General features: G+C 39.3%; 1 protein-coding gene across 2 annotated transcripts; it reads left to right on the top strand.

The window, feature by feature from the left end:
- Nucleotides 1-1140: 1140 nt before the first annotated feature.
- Nucleotides 1141-19559, top strand: pmpca (peptidase, mitochondrial processing subunit alpha). Of its 2 annotated transcripts, XM_061902716.1 has the most exons (14): nucleotides 1141-1235; nucleotides 3528-3733; nucleotides 3812-3891; nucleotides 9151-9233; nucleotides 9314-9408; nucleotides 9478-9578; nucleotides 12598-12861; nucleotides 14424-14516; nucleotides 14583-14701; nucleotides 16120-16210; nucleotides 16271-16333; nucleotides 16404-16548; nucleotides 19011-19201; nucleotides 19282-19559. In XM_061902716.1, the coding sequence occupies exons 1-13, from the start codon at nucleotides 1189-1191 to the stop codon at nucleotides 19175-19177; spliced, it is 1554 nt and encodes a 517-aa protein (XP_061758700.1). In that variant the 5' UTR covers nucleotides 1141-1188; the 3' UTR covers nucleotides 19178-19201; nucleotides 19282-19559. The 2 variants fall into 2 exon arrangements, with proteins under 2 accessions (XP_061758700.1, XP_061758692.1); XM_061902708.1 differs by having other exon boundaries at nucleotides 19011-19559.
- The last annotated feature ends 50 nt before the right edge of the window (nucleotides 19560-19609 follow it).

The following is a 19609-nucleotide window of genomic DNA, read 5'->3' as shown; positions in this document are numbered from 1 at the left end:
GGTTACATTTATACTGTTAAGAAGGTATTGTCCTATACTTTGCCTAAAATGAGAGTGCATCATAATCAGTGGCGGCTGGTGAATTTAGTTTTTAGGTGTCACAATCATTTACTTCAAATTTATGTATTTCAAGTATGACATTTTTAAATTTAATTAATTTCATTGACACGCAATTCTATTATGGTCATACTCTTGTTTGCTAGCAACTACGAGTTCAGTTCTATTGAAGATATTTGCTCCTTCTCAACTCTGTGGTAATATTCTTTTCACAAAATACAACCAATAGTACGTTAATGTTAAAACTTACTTGTGAAAAGTAATCCCCCCGATTCCTATTTTTAACAGTCCGCTCAGTTGAGCGGGAAAACATTGAACGCCATCTTGGTTTTCTACCTGTCAACTGTCAGGTTAGGGCCAGTGGTTCTCAACCTTTTTCAGTGATGAACCCCCTATGAACATTTTTTTAATTCAAGTACCCCCTAATCAGTGCAAAGCATTTTTGGTTTAAAAAAAGAGATAAAGAAGTAAAATACAGCACTATGTCATCAGTTTCTGATTTATTAAATTGTATAAGAGTGCAAAAATATTGCTCATTTGTAGTGGTATTTCTTGAACTGTTTGGAAAAAATATATAAAAATAACTAAAAACTTGTTGAAGAATAAATGAGTGATTCAATTATAAATAAAGATTTCTACACATAGAAGTAATCGTCAACTTAAAGTGCCCTCTTTGGGGATTGTAATAGAGATCCATCTGGATTCATGAACTTAATTCTAAACATTTCTTCCCAAAAAAAGAAATCTTTAACATCAATATTTATTGAACATGTCCACAAAAAATCTAGCTGTCAACACTGAATATTGCATTGTTGCATTTCTTTACACAGTTTTTGAACTTACATTCATATTTTGTTGAAGTATTATCCAATGGACATATTTATAAAGGATTTGTGGATTGTTGCTGTTTTTACAATATTTAAAAAAAAATCTCACGTACCCCTTGGTATACCTTCAAGTAGTACCCCCAGGGGTACGCGTACCCCCATTTGAGAAACACTGGGTTAGGCTGCTCGCCGGCTCCTCGTCACCACTCCAAGATGGCGGCCCAATTTCTCGCGTCACAGCAGCTAATGCTGCGTCTACTTATAAGATAGCTATGGCTATAGCTAGGAGAACGGGCAATTGAAGATGGCGGCACACATGTCCCGGTGCAGAACCTGGAGTCGCGTTCAAAGGTAACAAACGACTCGATAAAGAAACTCAATGCTCCCCGGGTGTGGTTAAATGTCAGATATGTCAACATATTTACTTTAAAATGAGTCGTCGTTGCCTGACTTGCGCGTCTCGTTACTTTCACCATTCCCCGGCGTGAGCTCAGCGAGTTAGCGTGATGCTAACGGATATATGTCAATGACGCAATGTGAAAGTCACACAGCTCAGATGAAGTTAAGTTAAAGTTAAAGTACCAATGATTTTCACACACACACACACACACACACACACACATTAGGTGATGGCAAAATGTGTCCTCTGCATTTGACCCATCCCCTTGATCACCCCCTGGGAAGTGAGGGGAGCAGTGGGCAGCAGCGGTGCCGCGCCCAGGAATCATTTATGGTGATTTAACCCCCAATTCCAACCCTTGATGCTGAGTGCCAAGCAGGGAGGTAATGGGTCCCATTTTTTGTAGTCTTTGATATGACTCGGCTGGGGTTTGAACTCACAAACTACCGATCTCAGGGCGGACATTCTAACCCAGGGGTCACCAACGCGGTGCTCACGGGCACCAGGTAGCCCGTAAGGACCAGATGAGTAGCCCGCTGGCCGATTCTAAAAATTTCTCAAATAGCAGCACTTACCAGTGAGCTGCCTCTATTTTTTAAATTTTATTTATTTACTAGCAAGCTGGTCTCGCTTTGCTGGACATTTTTAATTCTAAGATAGACAAAACTCAAATTGAATTTGTAAATGCAAGAAAATATTTTAAAGACTTGGTCTTCACTTGGGCTTCACGGTGGCAGAGGGGTTAGTGCGTCTGCCTCACAATACGAAGGTCCTGCAGTCCTGTGTTCAAATCCAGGCTCGGGATATTTCTGTGTGGAGTTTGCATGTTCTCCCCGTGAATGCGTGGGTACCCTCCGGGTACTCCGGCTTCCTCCCACCTCCAAAGACATGCACCTGGGGATAGGTTGATTGGCAACACTAAATTGGCCCTAGTGTGTGAATGTGAGTGGGAATGTTGTCTGTCTATCTGTGTTGGCCCTGCGATGAGGTGGCGACTTGTCCAGGGTGTACCCCGCCTTCCACCCGATTGTAGCTGAGATAGGCGCCAGCGCCCCCCGCGACCCCGAAAGGGAATAAGCGGTAGAAAATGGATGGATGGAGGGTCTTCACTTGTTTAAATAAATTCATTTATTTTTTTACTTAGCTACTTATAACTTCCAGAAAGACAATTTTAGAGAAAAAATACAACCTTAAAAATTATTTTAGGATTTTTAAACACATATACCTTTTTACCTTTTAAATTCCTTCCTCTTCTTTCCTGACAATTTAAATCAATGTTCAAGTACATTTATTGTTTTTATTGTAAAGAATAATAAATACATTTTAATTAAATTCTTCATTTAAGCTTCTGTTTTTTCAAAGAATATTTGTGAAATATTTCTTCAAACTGATTATGATTAAAATTCAAAAATTTATTCTGGCAAATCTATAAAAATCTTTAGAATCAAATTTAAATTTATTTTAAAGTCTTTTGAATTTCTTTTAAAAATTTTGTTCTGGAAAATCTAGCAGAAATAATGATTTGTCTTTGTTAGAAATATAGCCTCATCCAATTCGTTATATATTATAACAAAGTGCAGATTGGATTTTAACCTATTTAAAATATGTCTTTAAAATTCTAAAATTAATCTTAATCAGGAAAAATTATTAATGACGTTCCATAAATTATCTTTTTAATTTTTTCAAAAATATTCGAATTAGCTAGTTTTTCTCTTCTTTTTTTCGTTTGAATTTTGAATTTGAAAGAGTCAAAATTGAAGATAAACCGCGTTTAAAAATGTATTTAATTTTTTTCATGTTTTCTCTTCTTTTAAACCGTTCAATTAAGTGTTTTTTCCTCATTTATTCTCTACAAAAAACCTTCCATAAAAGGAAAAAAAATAATGTACGGCGGAATGACGGAGGGGAAATACCCATTTATATATTTATATATATACATATATATATATATATATATATATCTATATATATCTATATATATAGATATATATATATAGATATATATATATATATATATATATATAGATATAGATAGATAGATAGATAGATAGATAGATTGATTTATTTACTAAAGGTAAATGGAGCAAATTGGCTATTTCTGGCAATTTATTTAAGTGTGTATCAAACTGGTAGCTTTTCGCATTAATCAGTACCCGAGAAGTAGCTCTTGGTTTCAAAAAGGTTTGTGACCCCTGCTCTAACCACTAGGCCACTGAGACAGTACGTGTTTATTTTGCCCTCAGGTTCGGAATGGCAGCATACAGAAAGTACAGCAGCGGCGGCGGAGGATACCCAAACATCTCCCTTTCCTCCCCGCTGCCGGGCATCCCCAAGCCCGTCTTTGCATCCGTGGACGGGCAGGAAAAGTACGAGACTCGAATCACCACGTTAGAAAATGGTCTCAAAGTTGCTTCCCAGGACAAGTTTGGGCAGTTCTGCACAGTTGGAAGTAAGTCAGCAAATACCCTTATATGTTGTTTTAATTGAATGGAAATGTGTCTTAATTTGAATGTTTTTTGTGTGCTAGTATTAGTCAACTCTGGATCCAGACATGAAGCAAAGTACACGAGTGGGATAGCACACTTTTTGGAAAAACTTGCTTTTTCTGTGAGTAACTCCACTTTTTTTAAGTTTAATATCAGGAACGCTGCTTTTAAAGGGGTCCTATTATGCAAAACCGTTATTTATTACCTACTGGTACCTGCTGTCATACTTGCCAGACTCCCAAATTTCAGTGCACTGCAAAAAGTCAGTGTTTTAAAATAAGGGGTGTTTTATTTGAACTAAGAGAAATTATCTGCCAATAGAACAAGACAAATTGGCTTGTCAAAACTTTCCAAAACAAGTAAAATTATCGTATTTTTCGGAGTATAAGTCGCAGCTGCCAAAAATGCATAATAAAGAAGGAAAAAAACATATATAAGTCGCATTTTGGGGGGAAATTTATTTGATAAAACCCAACACCAAGAATAGACATTTGAAAGGCATTTTAAAATAAAGAATAGTGAACAACAGGCTGAATAAGTGTACGTTATATGACTCATAAATAACCAACTGAGAAGGTGCCTGGTATGTTAACATAACATATTATGGTAAGAGTCATTCAAATAACTATAACATAGAGAACATGCTATACGTTTACCAAACAATCTGTCACTCCTAATCGATAAATCCCATGAAATATTATACGTCTAGTCTCTTACGTGAATGAGCTAAATAATATTATTTGATATTTTACGGTAATGTGTTAATAATTTCACACACAAGTCGTTCCTGAGTATAAATCGCACCCCGGTCAAACTATGAAAAAAAAAATGCGTCTTGTAGTCTGAAAAATACGGTAGCTAACCTTAATGAACCCAAAAACACCTTAAAATAAGTATATTCCAACTAACCACAAGTGCACTTTTCTTGGTAGAAAAAAAGAGACATTTTTGCTCAATATGTTGAAAAATATTCTTAAATTAAGTAAATGCTAGTGCCATTATCTTGACATAATATGCGTTCGGCATCATAATTTTTTTTTTCATGCTTGAAATAAGAAATTATTACTTTAAAAAAAGTAGTTTTATACTTGTGAGTGTTGATGAAACAGTTTTGCAACAGTTGATATTCTAGTTTCAAGCATGTTTTACTCAATATAGGTCATAGAATTTCAGCAACCAGCTCTTTTTTTTTTTTTTTTCCTGAATGAACTCTTCTGAAGGAATCAATAAAGTTCTATCTATCTATCTATCTAATCTATCTAATCTAATCTATCTATCTAATCTATCTAATAGCTTACTGAGATCATACTGAGAATCTATTAGTTTACTGAGATCATTTAGGGCCAAAACCTTTAAAACAAGTAAAAGACTCTAACATAAAATCTGCTTAGTGAGAAAAATTATCTTATCAGACAGAAAAAAGGCAAACATCAGCCTTATTTGAGATATTTAATCTTACTTAGATTTCAGTTTTTGCAGTGTGCCTCTCCAAAATTTCTCCCGATTTCCAGGCGGACCTGAGTGAGGACAGCCTGTCGTCACGTCCGCTTTCCTTCCATATAAACAGCGTGCTGGCCCAGTCACGTTATATAATTTACGGCTTTTGGAGAGTACACAACTGCACACACAACAAGAAGGAGACTGTTATATATGTCTCCGTTATACATAGGTCTATCTATAATCCATAAAGTAGGCAGGCACGGAGTTATTTCTCAGTGTGTTTATTCCAGCCGGCACGTTAATACACTGACACGCAACATCCACATTCCCATCATGCATTGCTTAAAAACTACGGCAAGTAGTAATGTCCAAAAACATAACAGAGACGAAGCAGAAGAACATGGCGACGACGAGTAAGAAGAAGAAGTACGCTTGCAAGTTCCAAAATGATTTGAAACACGAATTTCAGTTCATCCAGGACAGCTCGAAGGGGAAGAGGTATGCTAGAGAGAGATGGAAGATTCCAGACTCAGGTGCATTTGATGAATACACTTTTGTGCGTGCCACACAGCAATGCATCATCAGAGAGGGTGTTCAGCATGGTTAGAAAGATAGTCGCAGAGAATAGAAAGAGGAAGGACAATTCAACCCTAAACTCACTCCTTTCTTGCAAATTAAATGTCACAGATGCTGCCCATACCTATGCTCCTTTAAAGGCTGTGCTACTGGCTGCAAAGCTTTGCACTTTCAAATACAACAATGAGTAGAGGAGTGTGATGTGTATGTATATGTGGAAATAAATGAACACCCTCCAATTCAAGTATTTGTTTTTATATATATATATATATATATATATATATATATACTGAAATTCAAGTATTTCTTTTATATATAAAAGAAATACTTGAATTTCAACGAATTCTAGCTATAAATATACCCCCTCCCAACCCCGACCACTAAATGGTAACACCCGAATAAGTTTTTCAACTTGTTTAAGTCGGGGTCCACGTAAATCAATTCATGGTACAAATATATACTATCAGCATAATACAGTCATCACACAAGTTAATCATCAGAGTATATACATTGAATTATTTACATTTACAATCCGGGGAGTGGGATATTAGCTTCTTTTTTCGCTATCCTCTTGTTGTCGGGCCGACTGGCTCGTACATGCCCATGCATCATTCGCTTTTGCCATTTCTATTACAAAGTAGTGTACAGTTCAAACTTAAATCTGTCAGTAGACGCTCTATGGAAGCACTAAAAACTACAACAAAGATGGCGGGGAGAGGACTCAGTCGAAGTGGAGGCACGTAAATAAGTCCGCCCACAAAACAGCGCATCCTGAAAAGACGGTCAAAGCGGTTTGAAAATAGTCTGTAAAGCAACGTTTTGACCAAAGAACCACCATCGCATGTTATGTATACCACAAGGAAGTAATTAAGAGTTGGACAATATCGGATATCAGGATGGACCGTTCGCCTGTGTATCGGCTGGGACATCTCTGCACTGCTGATCCGCCTCCGCTTGGGATGGTTTCCTGCTGGCTCCGCTGTGGACGGGACTCTCGCTGCTGTGTTGAATCCGCTTTGGACTGGACTTTCGCGGCTGTGTTGGATGCACTATGGATTGAACTTTCACAGTATCATGTTAGACCCGCTCGGGGGGGTTGCCAACATATGTGGTCCTTTCCAAGGTTCTCATAGTCATCATTGTCACCGACGTCCCACTGGGTCATCATTGTCACCGACGTCCCACTGGGTGTGAGTTTTCCTTGCCTTTATGTGGGCCTACCGAGGATGTCGTAGTGGTTTGTGCAGCCCTTTGAGACACTAGTGATTTAGGGCTATATGCATTGATTGATTGATTGATATTGGCAAAAAACCCATTATCGGACATCTCTATTTTTCATTACGCTTTACTTCTGTTACTGTATGTAAACACGTGCATTGCAACAATGTAATGTCCCTACTGTGGGATAAATACAAAGTCTATCCATCTAAATCCTCTTAAAGTCTGGTAGAATTGCCTGAAACACGGTTTACAAAAGCCGATAATTGTCAATAATTGGTCATTAATTAATGCCTGGTCAAAAATCTTTGGCATTATCAACTGAAGCTGTAGACAACCTCCTTTTTTATTAAGTCCATAAAATAGGGGTGTAACGGTACGTGTATTTGTATTGAACCGTTTCGGTACGGGGGTTCGGTTCGGAGGTGTACCAAACGAGTTTCCACACAGACATTTTAAGTAGCGTACCGCATGTTGTGTAAACACACCGAGGCAACACACGGCATGCTAGCAGCTACCAGGCTACGATTGACTGACCATACCTCCTCTTTTCACCGGATATGTCCTCTTTTGCGGAGCTGTCCGGGTGGAGTTTCTTAAATGCCTTAAATGTCCTGCATTTTAAGTTAGGGTTGCGTGGATTTTCAATGTACGTTCAGGGTTAAGAAGGGGTTAAAAAGAAAACAAATCGTGCACGCAGCAGCATTCGTGAGGGATGGGCAGAGACAGAGAGAGCCAAAGAGTTATGATAAACGCGCATGCGTAGCCAGGCTCTGCTTTTCACCAATAGATATATATGATTTTATTGTTTATTATCTATAGCAGGGGTGTCAAAAGTGTGCCCCGGAAGCCATTTGCGGCCCACAGTTAATGTTTTAAAGCATTGGTTCTCAACCTTTTTTCAGTGATGTACCCCCGTGAACATTTTTTTAATTCAAGTACCCCCTAATCAGAGCAAAGCATTTTGCGTTGAAAAAAAGAGATAAAGAAGTAAAATAAAGCACTATGTCATCAGTTTCTGATTTATTAAATTGTATAACAGTGCAAAATATTGCTCATTTGTAGTGGTCTTTCTTGAACTATTTGGAAAAAAATATATAAAAATAACTAAAAACTTGTTGAAAAATAACAAGTGATTCAATTATAAATAAAGATTTCTACACATAGAAGTAATCATCAACATAAAGTGCCCACTTTGGGGATTGTAATAAAGATCCATCTGGATTCATGAACTTAATTCTAAACATTTCTTCACAAAATAATAAATCTTTAACAGCAATATATATGGAACATGTCCACAAAAAATCTAGCTGTCAACACTGAATATTACATTGTTGCATTTCTTTTCAGAGTTTATGAACTTACATTCATATTTTGTTGAAGTATTATTCAATAAATATATTTATAAAGGATTTTTGAATTGTTGCTATTTTTAGAATATTTAAAAAAAATCTCACGTACCCCTTGGCATACCTTCAAGTACCCCCAGGAGTACGCATAGCCACATTTGAGAAACACTGTTTTAAAGACCCACAACACATTCTAAAAATACTATTTAACTAAACAAAAACATAAACAAAAGTGAAATAAAAAAAATTTAATTTAGAAAAAGTTGCAATGTTGACTAATAAAACAAAGCTGTTTTTTTTTTCTTTCAAACTGTCATTGCTCAAAACATAATATTGAATCAAAACCAATGTTATTATGAATTATTGACCTATCCAAGGTTTTCCATTACTTCACATCAAATATTCCACTAAGAAAAATATTTTTGGTCGAAGATTTTGCAAATTTGGTAAATAAATATCCCAAAAATGTATATTTTGTTGTTTTCTTATTGTACCGAAAATGAACCGAACCGTGACCTCTGAACCGAGGTAAGTACCAAACCGAAATTTTTGTGTACCGATACACCCGTACCATAAAATGATAAATTGCTAGCATCCGGCAGTTTTATCCACCTCTGCATGCGCTTTAAAATGTTGAAACTCAGCTGCTTATGTGACAGTAATTTGTGTCAGTTTTTGTGTTGTTCACAATGAACTCCTTCCTATTCATGCTGACTTAGCAGTTTGCTCCTTACTGCTATAAGTTTTGCAGTGTACTTGTTGATAAATTCATGTACAGTAATCCACCATCTTTGTAGTCCACAGCTCAGTATGGGAGTAAAGATGAAATTCTCCTGGCCTTGGAGAAACACGGAGGGATATGTGACTGCCAAACATCAAGGTACAACGCTGTTAAAGGTGCAAACTTGTCCGATTAATGGATGTTAACTTTACCTCGTGTTATGGCTATCTGGTTTGCAGGGACACCACGCTGTACGCCGTATCCGCCGAAGTCAAGGGCCTGGACACGGTGGTCAGTCTCCTCTCGGACGCCGTCCTGCAGCCTCGCCTGCTGGGTGAGTCGTACGTCTCTTTGCCGTAGCCCGTGTGGCGGCCTTTCTGACGCATCTCTGTTTACGTCTCAGACGAGGAGATCAGTATGACGAAGATGGCGGTCCGTTTCGAGTTGCAGGACCTGAGCATGCGGCCCGACCCTGAGCCTTTACTCACAGAGATGATCCACGCTGTGAGTTTTGACACTCCTTTAAAAGAAATAGTCTGTTCCAGGGTCCAACTGATGATGGGTGACTATTGCATTTAACACGATACTTGATTCAAATCTATTCTCGCAATATATAATTTGGTATACCGTATTTCCTTGAATTGACGCCGGGGCGCTAATTAATTTAAAACCTCTTCTCACTCCGGCGTTTTCCAAAGGCATGCGGTAAAGGCAATCATGCGCTAATTATTTTAAAACCTGTTCTCACTCCGGCGCTTACCAAAGGCATGTGGTAAATTTAGGCCTGTACTTATAAATTTGAGTGTGATGTAAGGATACCATCATGAAAAGCACATTTAATTAAAAAAAAACGTTTTTATGGTCTTACCTTTACTTATAAATGAAGTCCATGTGCAGCTCCTTCTGATCAAAAGCATCGATAACTTCTTTATAAAAGTCTTCCTTTTCTTTCTTCAGTTTTAAAAGTCTCTCTGTCTCGATGGAGATCTTCCTTTATTACCTCCTGCTTCGATTGAAAGTCTAGTTTAAAAAACGGTTTTATTTTAGATGTAATCCTCCATATTAAAAGTGCAAGCGAGAGGAAAAAAATAAACGATAGCTGCTCACTCTTGCTGCTTGTTGACACTTCTTCTGCAGCTGAGATGTCGCAAGAAGGATCATTAGCGCCCTCTACCACCAGGAGGCGGGAGTCATTTAATGACTCATATATGACACACGCAGCTATGGTATATTAATAAGACATAGCTGCTTACTGTTCTTTTTAGCATATTCAATAGGACCTTAAATCTTACTGAATAGCTCTTAATGTTCTTCCCTTTATGCGTTTTCAAATTATTGAAATCAACTTCCTCCATTTTGAAAATGATGACAGGTGAAGTGTCACTTGTGACGTAACGAGTTTGACCCAGCGGAAATCCTAGGAATATGCTAATTATTTGGCGAAACGAGTTTGACCCCGTGGAAATTCTAGACATGCGCAAACAAAAATAATATTTTGCGAAACGAGTTTGACCCGGCTTTAATCCTGAGCCAGCGGTAATGCTAAGCATGCGCTAATTATTTTGCAAAACGAGTTTGACCCGGCAGTAATTCTAGGCAGGAGCAGGCCATTCAAGGAAATACGGTAAAAAATTATAATGAAACTTTTTCAAAGCAGGTTACATTTTAGAAAATGGTAACGGGGTTACACTTTTATAGCGCTTTTCTACCTTCAGGGTAGGGCTGGGCGATATGGCCTTTTTTTAATATCTCAATATTTTTAGGCCATGTCGCGATACACGATATACATCTCTATTTTGCCTTAGCCTTGAATGAACACTTGATGCATATAATCACAGCAGTATGATGATTCTATGTGTCGACATTAAAACATTCTTATTCATTCTGCATTAATATATGCTACTTTTAAACTTTCATGCAGAGAGGGAAATCAAAACTAAGTCAATTTAGCAAAACTGTATTTATTAAACAGTTATTAAGCAGCGGCCCAAACATTCATGTCATTTCCAAAACAGAAAGTGCAAGATTGTCAGATACATTTTAAAACAAGCTATTAGTGCACTTTTGTGCATGATGTCACTAAGATGACATATCAAAACAACACTAAATTAAAGTGCACTTTTTGTACAGAACGCCACTACAATAGTTTAAAACAAATGAAGTGCGCTTTTGTGCATGATGGCACACAAGATATTTTAATAAGTGTCAAATGAAAATGAGCTGCTTAATAGGAAATCAAATAGTGTTCGTCCTTCGCTATGTAGTAGGTTACTGCGGACATTATCTTGTTTTGTTGTTGACTATTTTTTTCATACGGTGCTGATCTGGAAATGTTTACCTCGGCATTTTGATGGTGTGGGCGTGAGGCACCGAATGGAGATGTTGATACGCGTAGTAAGCACTCTTCATTCTCTAGCAGGTGACTTTTCAAATGATGCTACATATTAGCAGTAATGCTTTTACCCCACACTTGACAAATTACTGTCGTCTGTTCGACATATTCCCGCTTGAAGCCAAACCACCGCCAGACGATGGACTCCCTGCTGTTTTTCCTCAGAATTAATTCTTCCTTCATTTGTTTCCAGATTCGCACCTTCTTTCTCTCGTATTACCACTCGCACCACAGCTAACGTTACCCATTCGCGTACACATTCACACACTGATGGCGGGAGCTGCCATGCAAGGCCCTAACCACGACCCATCAGGAGCAAGGGTGACGTGTCTTGCTCAACGACACAACGAACAAGACAAAGTTGGTAGAAGGTGGTAATTGAATCAGGAACTCTTTGGTTGCTTGCACGGCCACTCTGCCAACCGCGCCACGCCGTCCCCCCCAGAAAAGCTGCTTCTGGTTGCATGAAGATGGCCTAAAAACGTCCTTTTAAAAAAAATGATTCTTGTTGAAAAAAAATCTGGGACGATTAAAAAATTGCGGTTCGAATTTGAATCTATTTTTTTGTGTGCATCTTTAGTCATAAGCCTATTTGGCAATGTTTTATCAAACATTCTTAAATGTCAAAAAAGTGTAAAGAAAAAAGGCTAAAAGGTCTTTGTAGAGGTTGCCCTCTCGTGGGTTCTCCTGACCACCACACACTGGCACGAGAGCCCGGTATTCTGGATTCAATAATGTTTATGAAGTTCACTCTGCGGCAAACACACACGACTTTTCAGCCTCAGTCTCTCTTGCTGCACTGTTCGTGTCTCTCTGTCTCTCTCCAACTCCAACAATGTTTCTCTGTCCGGCTGCTGCTAATTAGAGCGACAGGTGATTAGATAACCAGTCCCAGCTGGGGAATCTACTCACCACCTGCCGCTGGCTTCGAGGCCGGTCCTTACACACCTTGCTCAGCGGCAGGCTCACAGACCACGCCACCCTCCACAGTCTTTTTTTTTTTTTAAATGTTTGCTTATATTATTGCTGTAAAGTAATTTTGTTGATAATTGTTTTTTAGGGACTGTCACTGTTTAAAATGTCTGCATGAAATAAAAAAAAAAACAATCACACACCTTGTTCCCCTACCAGGCTGCATATCGAGGCAACACGGTGGGACTCCCGCGGTTCTGTCCTATGGACAACGTGGACAAGATCGACAAGAAAGTGCTGCACCGCTACCTCGCCAGCTACTACCGCCCCGAGCGCATGGTGCTGGCGGGCGTGGGCATTGAACACGAGCAGCTGGTGGAGTGCGCCCGCAAGTATCTGCTGGGCGTGAAGCCCGTGTGGGGGGAGACTACGGCAGCCGATGTGGACCTGTCTGTGGCACAGTACACCGGCGGCATTGTCAAGGTGATCCTCTTCTCACATTAAGGATCTTTGATTAATTATCTCCCTCAAAATCAACAAATTGTTCCCGTTCTATAGACGAGTGAAAACCCCTGGCTCTCCACCATAATGACCAGCAACAAAATACAGTACCGTAGTAGGCCTAGCTATTCAGTAAAAACAAGGCAGGGTTGTCAAACTCCTTTTCATTGAGGGCCACATCGCAGTTCTGGCTACCCTCAGAGAGCCGCTTGTAACGGATAGTAATATTCACCTCATAATATTATTGCACAACAATATATTTTTTTACCTACTCCGTAAAAAAAAAAAAAAAAAATCTGTCGACTGGCAGCTGAGTCGGCAGGATTTTACTGTGGATTCGATCGTTTTTTCAAATCTTTACAGGATATTGCTGTAAATGGAAAAAGGCTACCATGTTTTTTTAAGTATTTCCTGAGTTTATAAACACAATATACATTTTTTTAAAACAAAACCATTTTGTGATCATAGTATCGACTAGATACGCTCATGTACTTGGTATCATTACAGTGGATGTCAGGTGTAGATCCACCCATGGGGTTTGTTTACATTGTGGCAACAGTGAGCTACGGTGTGTAGTGAAGCATGTTTAGCTATTTCTCGTCCTGAAGGGATGATACTTGTAAGAAACTTACTTTATTTGTCGCCATGAAGGCGAGGGTTAGTAATTTAGAAGTAGCTAAAACACTGCTGACTGCGGCTGGATTTTACCCGCTATCTAGATATCCATCCATTTCTACCGCTTATTCCCTTCGGCGTCGCGGGGGGGGGGCGCTGGTACCTTTCTCAGCTACAATCGGGCAGAAGGCGGGGTACACACTGGACAAGTCGCCACCTCATCACAGGGCCAACACAGATAGACAGACAACATTCACACTCACATTCACACATTAGGGCCAATTTAGTGTTGCCAATCAACCGTTATCTAGATAGATGTGTCTTAAAGCACCTCTTCTGAGGGAGTTTCAGTGTTATAACTTCACCTTTATTGTTAGTTTTTAAGCCAAAATGCATCCGTTCTCCCTTTTCTGTCTCCACACCTTGTCTGCTTGTAAGTACTCCGTGATTGTGCGCTGCTGAACATGCTCCTCTGCTCGTAAACCTGCAATGTCACGACGTGACGAAGACGCGCCGCCATGCCCTTTAAAAAAAGGTGGCGTGCATGTATATGTGTATATATTTGTAGGTATGTATGTATATATGTGATTATATATATGTGTAAGTATATATATTGTGTGTGTGTGTATGTGTGTATATATATATATATATATACATATATATATATAAACACACACACACACACATATATTTGCTTGAAACAGAATGTTTCCGCACAATTATTTGCACTTAAAATACTTGTTTGTAGTAATAAATGTGATTAGAGCATTATGTTTGTGTTCAATTCCAGTATTTATCCTAAATATTTACACACTATGGTATTTTTAACAAGTCTTTTTTTTGGACAATTCCACAATAATATCATACCGTGACATTTTTTATATCGCTACATCCCTTGTAATAAACTTATGGTTCTCTATTATCTTAAGATGGAGAAAGACATGTCTGACGTGAGCCTTGGCCCCACCCCAATCCCGGAGCTGACGCACATCATGATCGGCCTGGAGAGCTGTTCCTTCCTGGTAAGTTCTTTGTCGGACTTTTTTTTTTTCTCTTGTTTAACCATTTTTGTTGTCTTCTCGCATCAGGAGGAAGACTTTATCCCCTTTGCCGTCCTCAACATGATTATGGGCGGAGGCGGCTCCTTTTCAGCGGGAGGACCCGGGAAAGGCATGTACACACGCCTCTACCTCAACGTCCTCAACAGGTGAACACACGGCTAGTAACTACGGATGTCCGATAATATGGAACTGCCGATATTATCGGCCGATAAATGCTTTAAAATGCCCATCCATCCATTTTCTACCGCTTATTCCCTTTTGGGGTCGCGGGGGGCGCTGGCGCCTATCTCAGCTACAATCGGGCGGAAGGCGGGGTACACCCTGGACAAGTCGCCACCTCATCGCAGGGCCCACCTCATTGCAGGGCTGCTTTAAAATGTAATAACGTAAATTGTTGGTATCTGTTTCAAAAAGTAAAATGTTTGACTTTTTAAATGCCGGGAGAAGTACAGAGCAGTTGCGTCTCCCGGTTATACTTGCCAACCCTCCCGTTTTTCCCGGGAGTCTCCCGAATTTCAGTGGCCCTCCCGAAAATCTCCCAGGGCAAACATTCTCCCGAATTTCTACCCAGACAACAATATTGGGGGCGTGCCTAATGGCACCGCCTTTGCGTGCCGGCCCAATCACACACACACAGAAGTGAATGCAAGGCATACTTGGTCAAGCTCCATACAGGTCACACTGAGGGTGGCCGTAGAAACAACTTTAACACTCTTACAAATATGCGCCACACTGTGAACCCACACCAAACAAAAATGACAAACACATTTTGGGAGAACATCCGCACCGTAACACAACAGAACAAATACCCAGAATCCCTTGCAGCACTGACTCTTCCGGGACGCAACAATATACACCCCGCCCACCTCAACCTTCTCATGCTCCCTCAGGGAGAGCATGTCCCAAATTCCAAGCTGCTGTTTTGAGGCATTTTTACAAAAAAATAATGCACTTTGTGACTTCAATAATAAATTATTTACCACTCCAAGCACTCACCACTAGCTTTCAGCACATATGTATTACTCATACAAATACGTTAGAGCAGGGCAGATTGAGCCCAGTTTATAATTTCCTGTTATATAGTATACCAGGCAGCCTTGCACTAAAGGAGGACTATTTTATTGTTTACTTTATTACTCTAGTATACTCTGGACTGAAGCTGTGTGCCTTCATTGTTTTTGTAGCTGTTGTTTTGAGGCATGTTTAAAAAAAATAATGCACTTTGTGAAAGTCAAACAATAGTATTTCCCACAGTTGTAGTGCGTATCAGGATTATCTCAGGGAAAGCATGTCCCAAATTCCAAGCTGCTGTTTTGAGGCATGTTAAAAAAAAAATGCACTTTGTGACTTCAATAATAAATATGGCAGTGCCATATTGGCATTTTTTTCCATAACTTGAGTTGATTTATTTTGGAAAACCTTGTTACATTGTTTAATACATCCAGCGGGTAATCACAACAAAATTAGGCATAATAATGTGTTAATTCCACGACTGCATGTAATGGTATCGTTTGATATCGGAATCGGTAATTAATGATGTAATTTTTTTTTGTTTGTGTTAAAGATACCACTGGATGTTCAACGCCACGTCATACCATCACAGCTACGAGGACACGGGCCTGCTGTGCATCCACGCCAGCGCAAACCCCAGACAGGTGCGTTCAGGCGCGCTCATGTCAAATGTCCCGTTTGGATTAATAGAAACTTCCCCGCAGGTGCGAGAGATGGTGGAGATAATAACGCAAGAGTTCATTCAGATGGAAGGAAAACCAGGAGAGGTAAACACTTCAGTCCGAGGCTGTTGTCGCGTCTTCCTTTGCCACACTCGTTAACGGCCATTGCATCTAGATGGAGCTTGAACGAGCCAAGACACAACTCAAGTCCATGCTGATGATGAACCTGGAGTCCAGGCCGATTATTTTCGAGGACGTGGGCCGCCAGGTTCTGTCCACAGGAAAGCGGAAGCTGCCTCATGAGCTGTGCGCACTAATAAGTGAGTAATTTCTGTTGTAGCCTTATAATAAATTGTGTAAATACATGAGCAAAACACAAGTGTTCCGTCGCTTATGTAAAGTCAATATTGGTATACTTACATTTAACAATATTATCTGTGATTTTTGAGGACTCATTCACTGCAAGGTGGTTTTAGAAAGGTAATTTAAATATGTACTTTTTTTTTTTTTGCTCATACTATTTAATTTTAGGATTTCATTTTATGGACCTTGCTTGGCTTATGTATTGACATATCAAAGAAGAAAATTGGAAACTTGGAGAAAAAAAATAAGTCATATTTTTCATTTTTAAAGGACCCATTTTGTTTTGTTTTGTTTTAAAATTAAATTTACCAGTTTTTGTTTTGTTTTTAACTATATGTTTTTATAACTAAATGTTTAGCAAATGTGTTGACATTTCAAGGAAGAAAATTGCAATCTTAACTATTTTAAAATAATTCATATTTGGCATTTTTAGAAGATTCACTATTTCTAAAGTTTTTTTTGTTTGTTTTGAAATTAATCATCCCATCCATCCATCCATTTTTTTACCGCTTGTCCCTTTTGGTGTTGCGGGGGGTGCTGGAACTTATCCCAGTTGCGTTCAGGCGGAAGGCGGCGTACACCCTGGACAAGTCACCACCTCATCACAGGGCCAACATAGGCAGACAACATTCACACTCACATTCAAACACTAGGGACCATTTAGTGGTTGATACATTAATAATTTATTATTTTTACTTACCTATTTTTAGAACAATTGTTTTGGCATGTATTGACATGTAAATGATGAAAATTGATTAGCTTAATAAAAGAATAAGTCAGTTCAAGTTTTAGAGGACTCATTCTGTTTTTGTTTTGAAATATATAATTTTCTAATTTTTTTCCTTATTTTGTTTGAACATTTTTATTGTGGTATTTTTATAACATTTTTAGCATGTCTTCACCTTGCAAGGATGAAAATTGGACTACTTAAATAAAAAAATTATAATAATAAATAAGGATTCATTGTTTTTAAAGTTGTGAAACATGTCATTTAATTTTTCTTCATTATTTAGATTTGATTTTTTATGATTAATTTTTTGGCATATGTTTTGACATTTCAGGGATTATATTTGGATAACATTATTTGTGCACTACTGCCAAGAGATGTTGACATCCCAGAATGCCTGAGCAATTCCCAGACCGTGCCCTTTAAATGTGTATGTATCTCACGTGACAAGCTGGAATAGTCTTGACGGCGGCTATGTTGCTGTTCCTCTAAAACAGCGGTCGGCAACCTGCGGCTCCTTGATCAATCTGATGTGGCTCAGCTGCATACTTGCCGACCCCCCATATTTCGGATTTCAGTGCCTCTCCCAAGAAAACCCCCGGGGTAATCACTCTCCGATTTTCTCCCAGACAACAAATTTGAGAGTGTGCCGTGATGGCAATGCCTTTACCGATCTCTAGGACATGTCATCACGCCTGCTTTTGCGCCACGCTATCTGCGTGCCGGCTAGTCACATGTAGTATGAGCCCTCTGTTAACACACGTGAGTGACGACACGGCATACTTGTTCAACAGCCATACAGGTTACACTGAGGGTTGTGATATAAACAACTTAAAGACTCTTACCAATATGCGCCACACTTTGAACCCACACCAAACATGAATGACAAACACATTTTGGGAGAACATCTGCACTGTAACACAACAGAACAAATACCCAGAATCCCATGCATCCCTAACTCTTCCGGGATACATTATACACCCCCGCTACCACCAAACCCCGCTCTCCTCAACCGAAGCAAGGAAGGGGGGATGGGGAAGTTGGTTTGTTCTGTTGTGTTACGGTGCAGATGTTCTCCCGAAATGTGTTTTACATTCTTGTTTGGTGTGGGTTCACAGTTTGGCGCATATAAGTAAGTGTTAAAGTTTTTTAAACCGGCACCCTCAGTGTGACCTGTATGACTGTTGAACAAGTATGCATTGCAGTCACATACAACATGTGACGCAGCTGGCAAACAGTATGTACAGGTTGTCGAGGGCGTTAAAGGCTGTGCCATCATGGCACGCCCTTATTATTGTTGTGTGACTGAAAATCAGCAGACATTCAAGAGAATATTTTTTCTGCAGTTTGGGAAACTCCCGACAAAATTGGGACGGTTGGCAAGTATGATGCTGTCAAGCGGCATTCATATAAAACTTGCGGGCCGCACTAACATTAAATTTGCATATTAAATTGCGGGCCGCATGTCTGAGACCCCTGGTCTATACATAGCACAGAGCATAAAAAAAACTGTATGCAGTGTTATTTCATTATGAATTTCAAAACAGTTTGGTGGCTCCCATTGTTTTCTTTATTTTGTGAAACGGGTCAAAATGGCTCTTTGAGTGGTGAAGGTTGCCGACCACTGCTCTAAAACGACCACAAAACATTTTCTTTGTCAAAAAGTGTCGTAACAGGAGTATGGTTTTGCAGGCGACGTGAAAGCGAGCGACATCAAGAGAGTGACCACCAAAATGATGCGCAGCAAGCCGGCCGTGGCGGCGCTGGGAGACCTGGCCGGGCTGCCTTCTTACGAACATATCCAGGCCGCCCTGTCCAGTAAGGATGGACGGCTGCCTCTCAAGTATCATCTCTTCTAGTAAAGCCCCCCCTTGGACAACCATGTAAATACAACACACACACAAACAAAAGGACTTTGACATTACACTAATGTTACCTCCTGACTCTGAACTCGCCTCTCTAGGAGGGGACTGATATCTGGGCCTGCTTTATAGAAAGGACACCCATACCCTTGCTGTATTTATTCTTTTTTGCTGCCATACTTCAGCATCTACCCTCTGGATAACACAAAGTATTGATTTTGAATCCAAAGACATACAATGAGATGATGAGGTATAAAAAGGCAAATCATGTCCACAACATCAGCTCTTAACAATTATGGTGTCCTTTTTTTTAAAAGAGGGAACAAATTACTGAAAAACATTTCAATAAAGAACATTTTGTATGATCATGGCCATACAACGTACACTTCTTTATTCTCGTCATTAAAATGTACTTGCTCTTAAAAGATG

Source organism: Nerophis ophidion, linkage group LG01 (assembly GCF_033978795.1).
Source record: "Nerophis ophidion isolate RoL-2023_Sa linkage group LG01, RoL_Noph_v1.0, whole genome shotgun sequence".
In the NCBI taxonomy this organism is placed as follows: domain Eukaryota; kingdom Metazoa; phylum Chordata; class Actinopteri; order Syngnathiformes; family Syngnathidae; genus Nerophis; species Nerophis ophidion.
The sequence above is the reverse complement of the archived record's forward strand: the minus strand, read 5'-3'. Positions and strand labels throughout refer to the sequence as shown.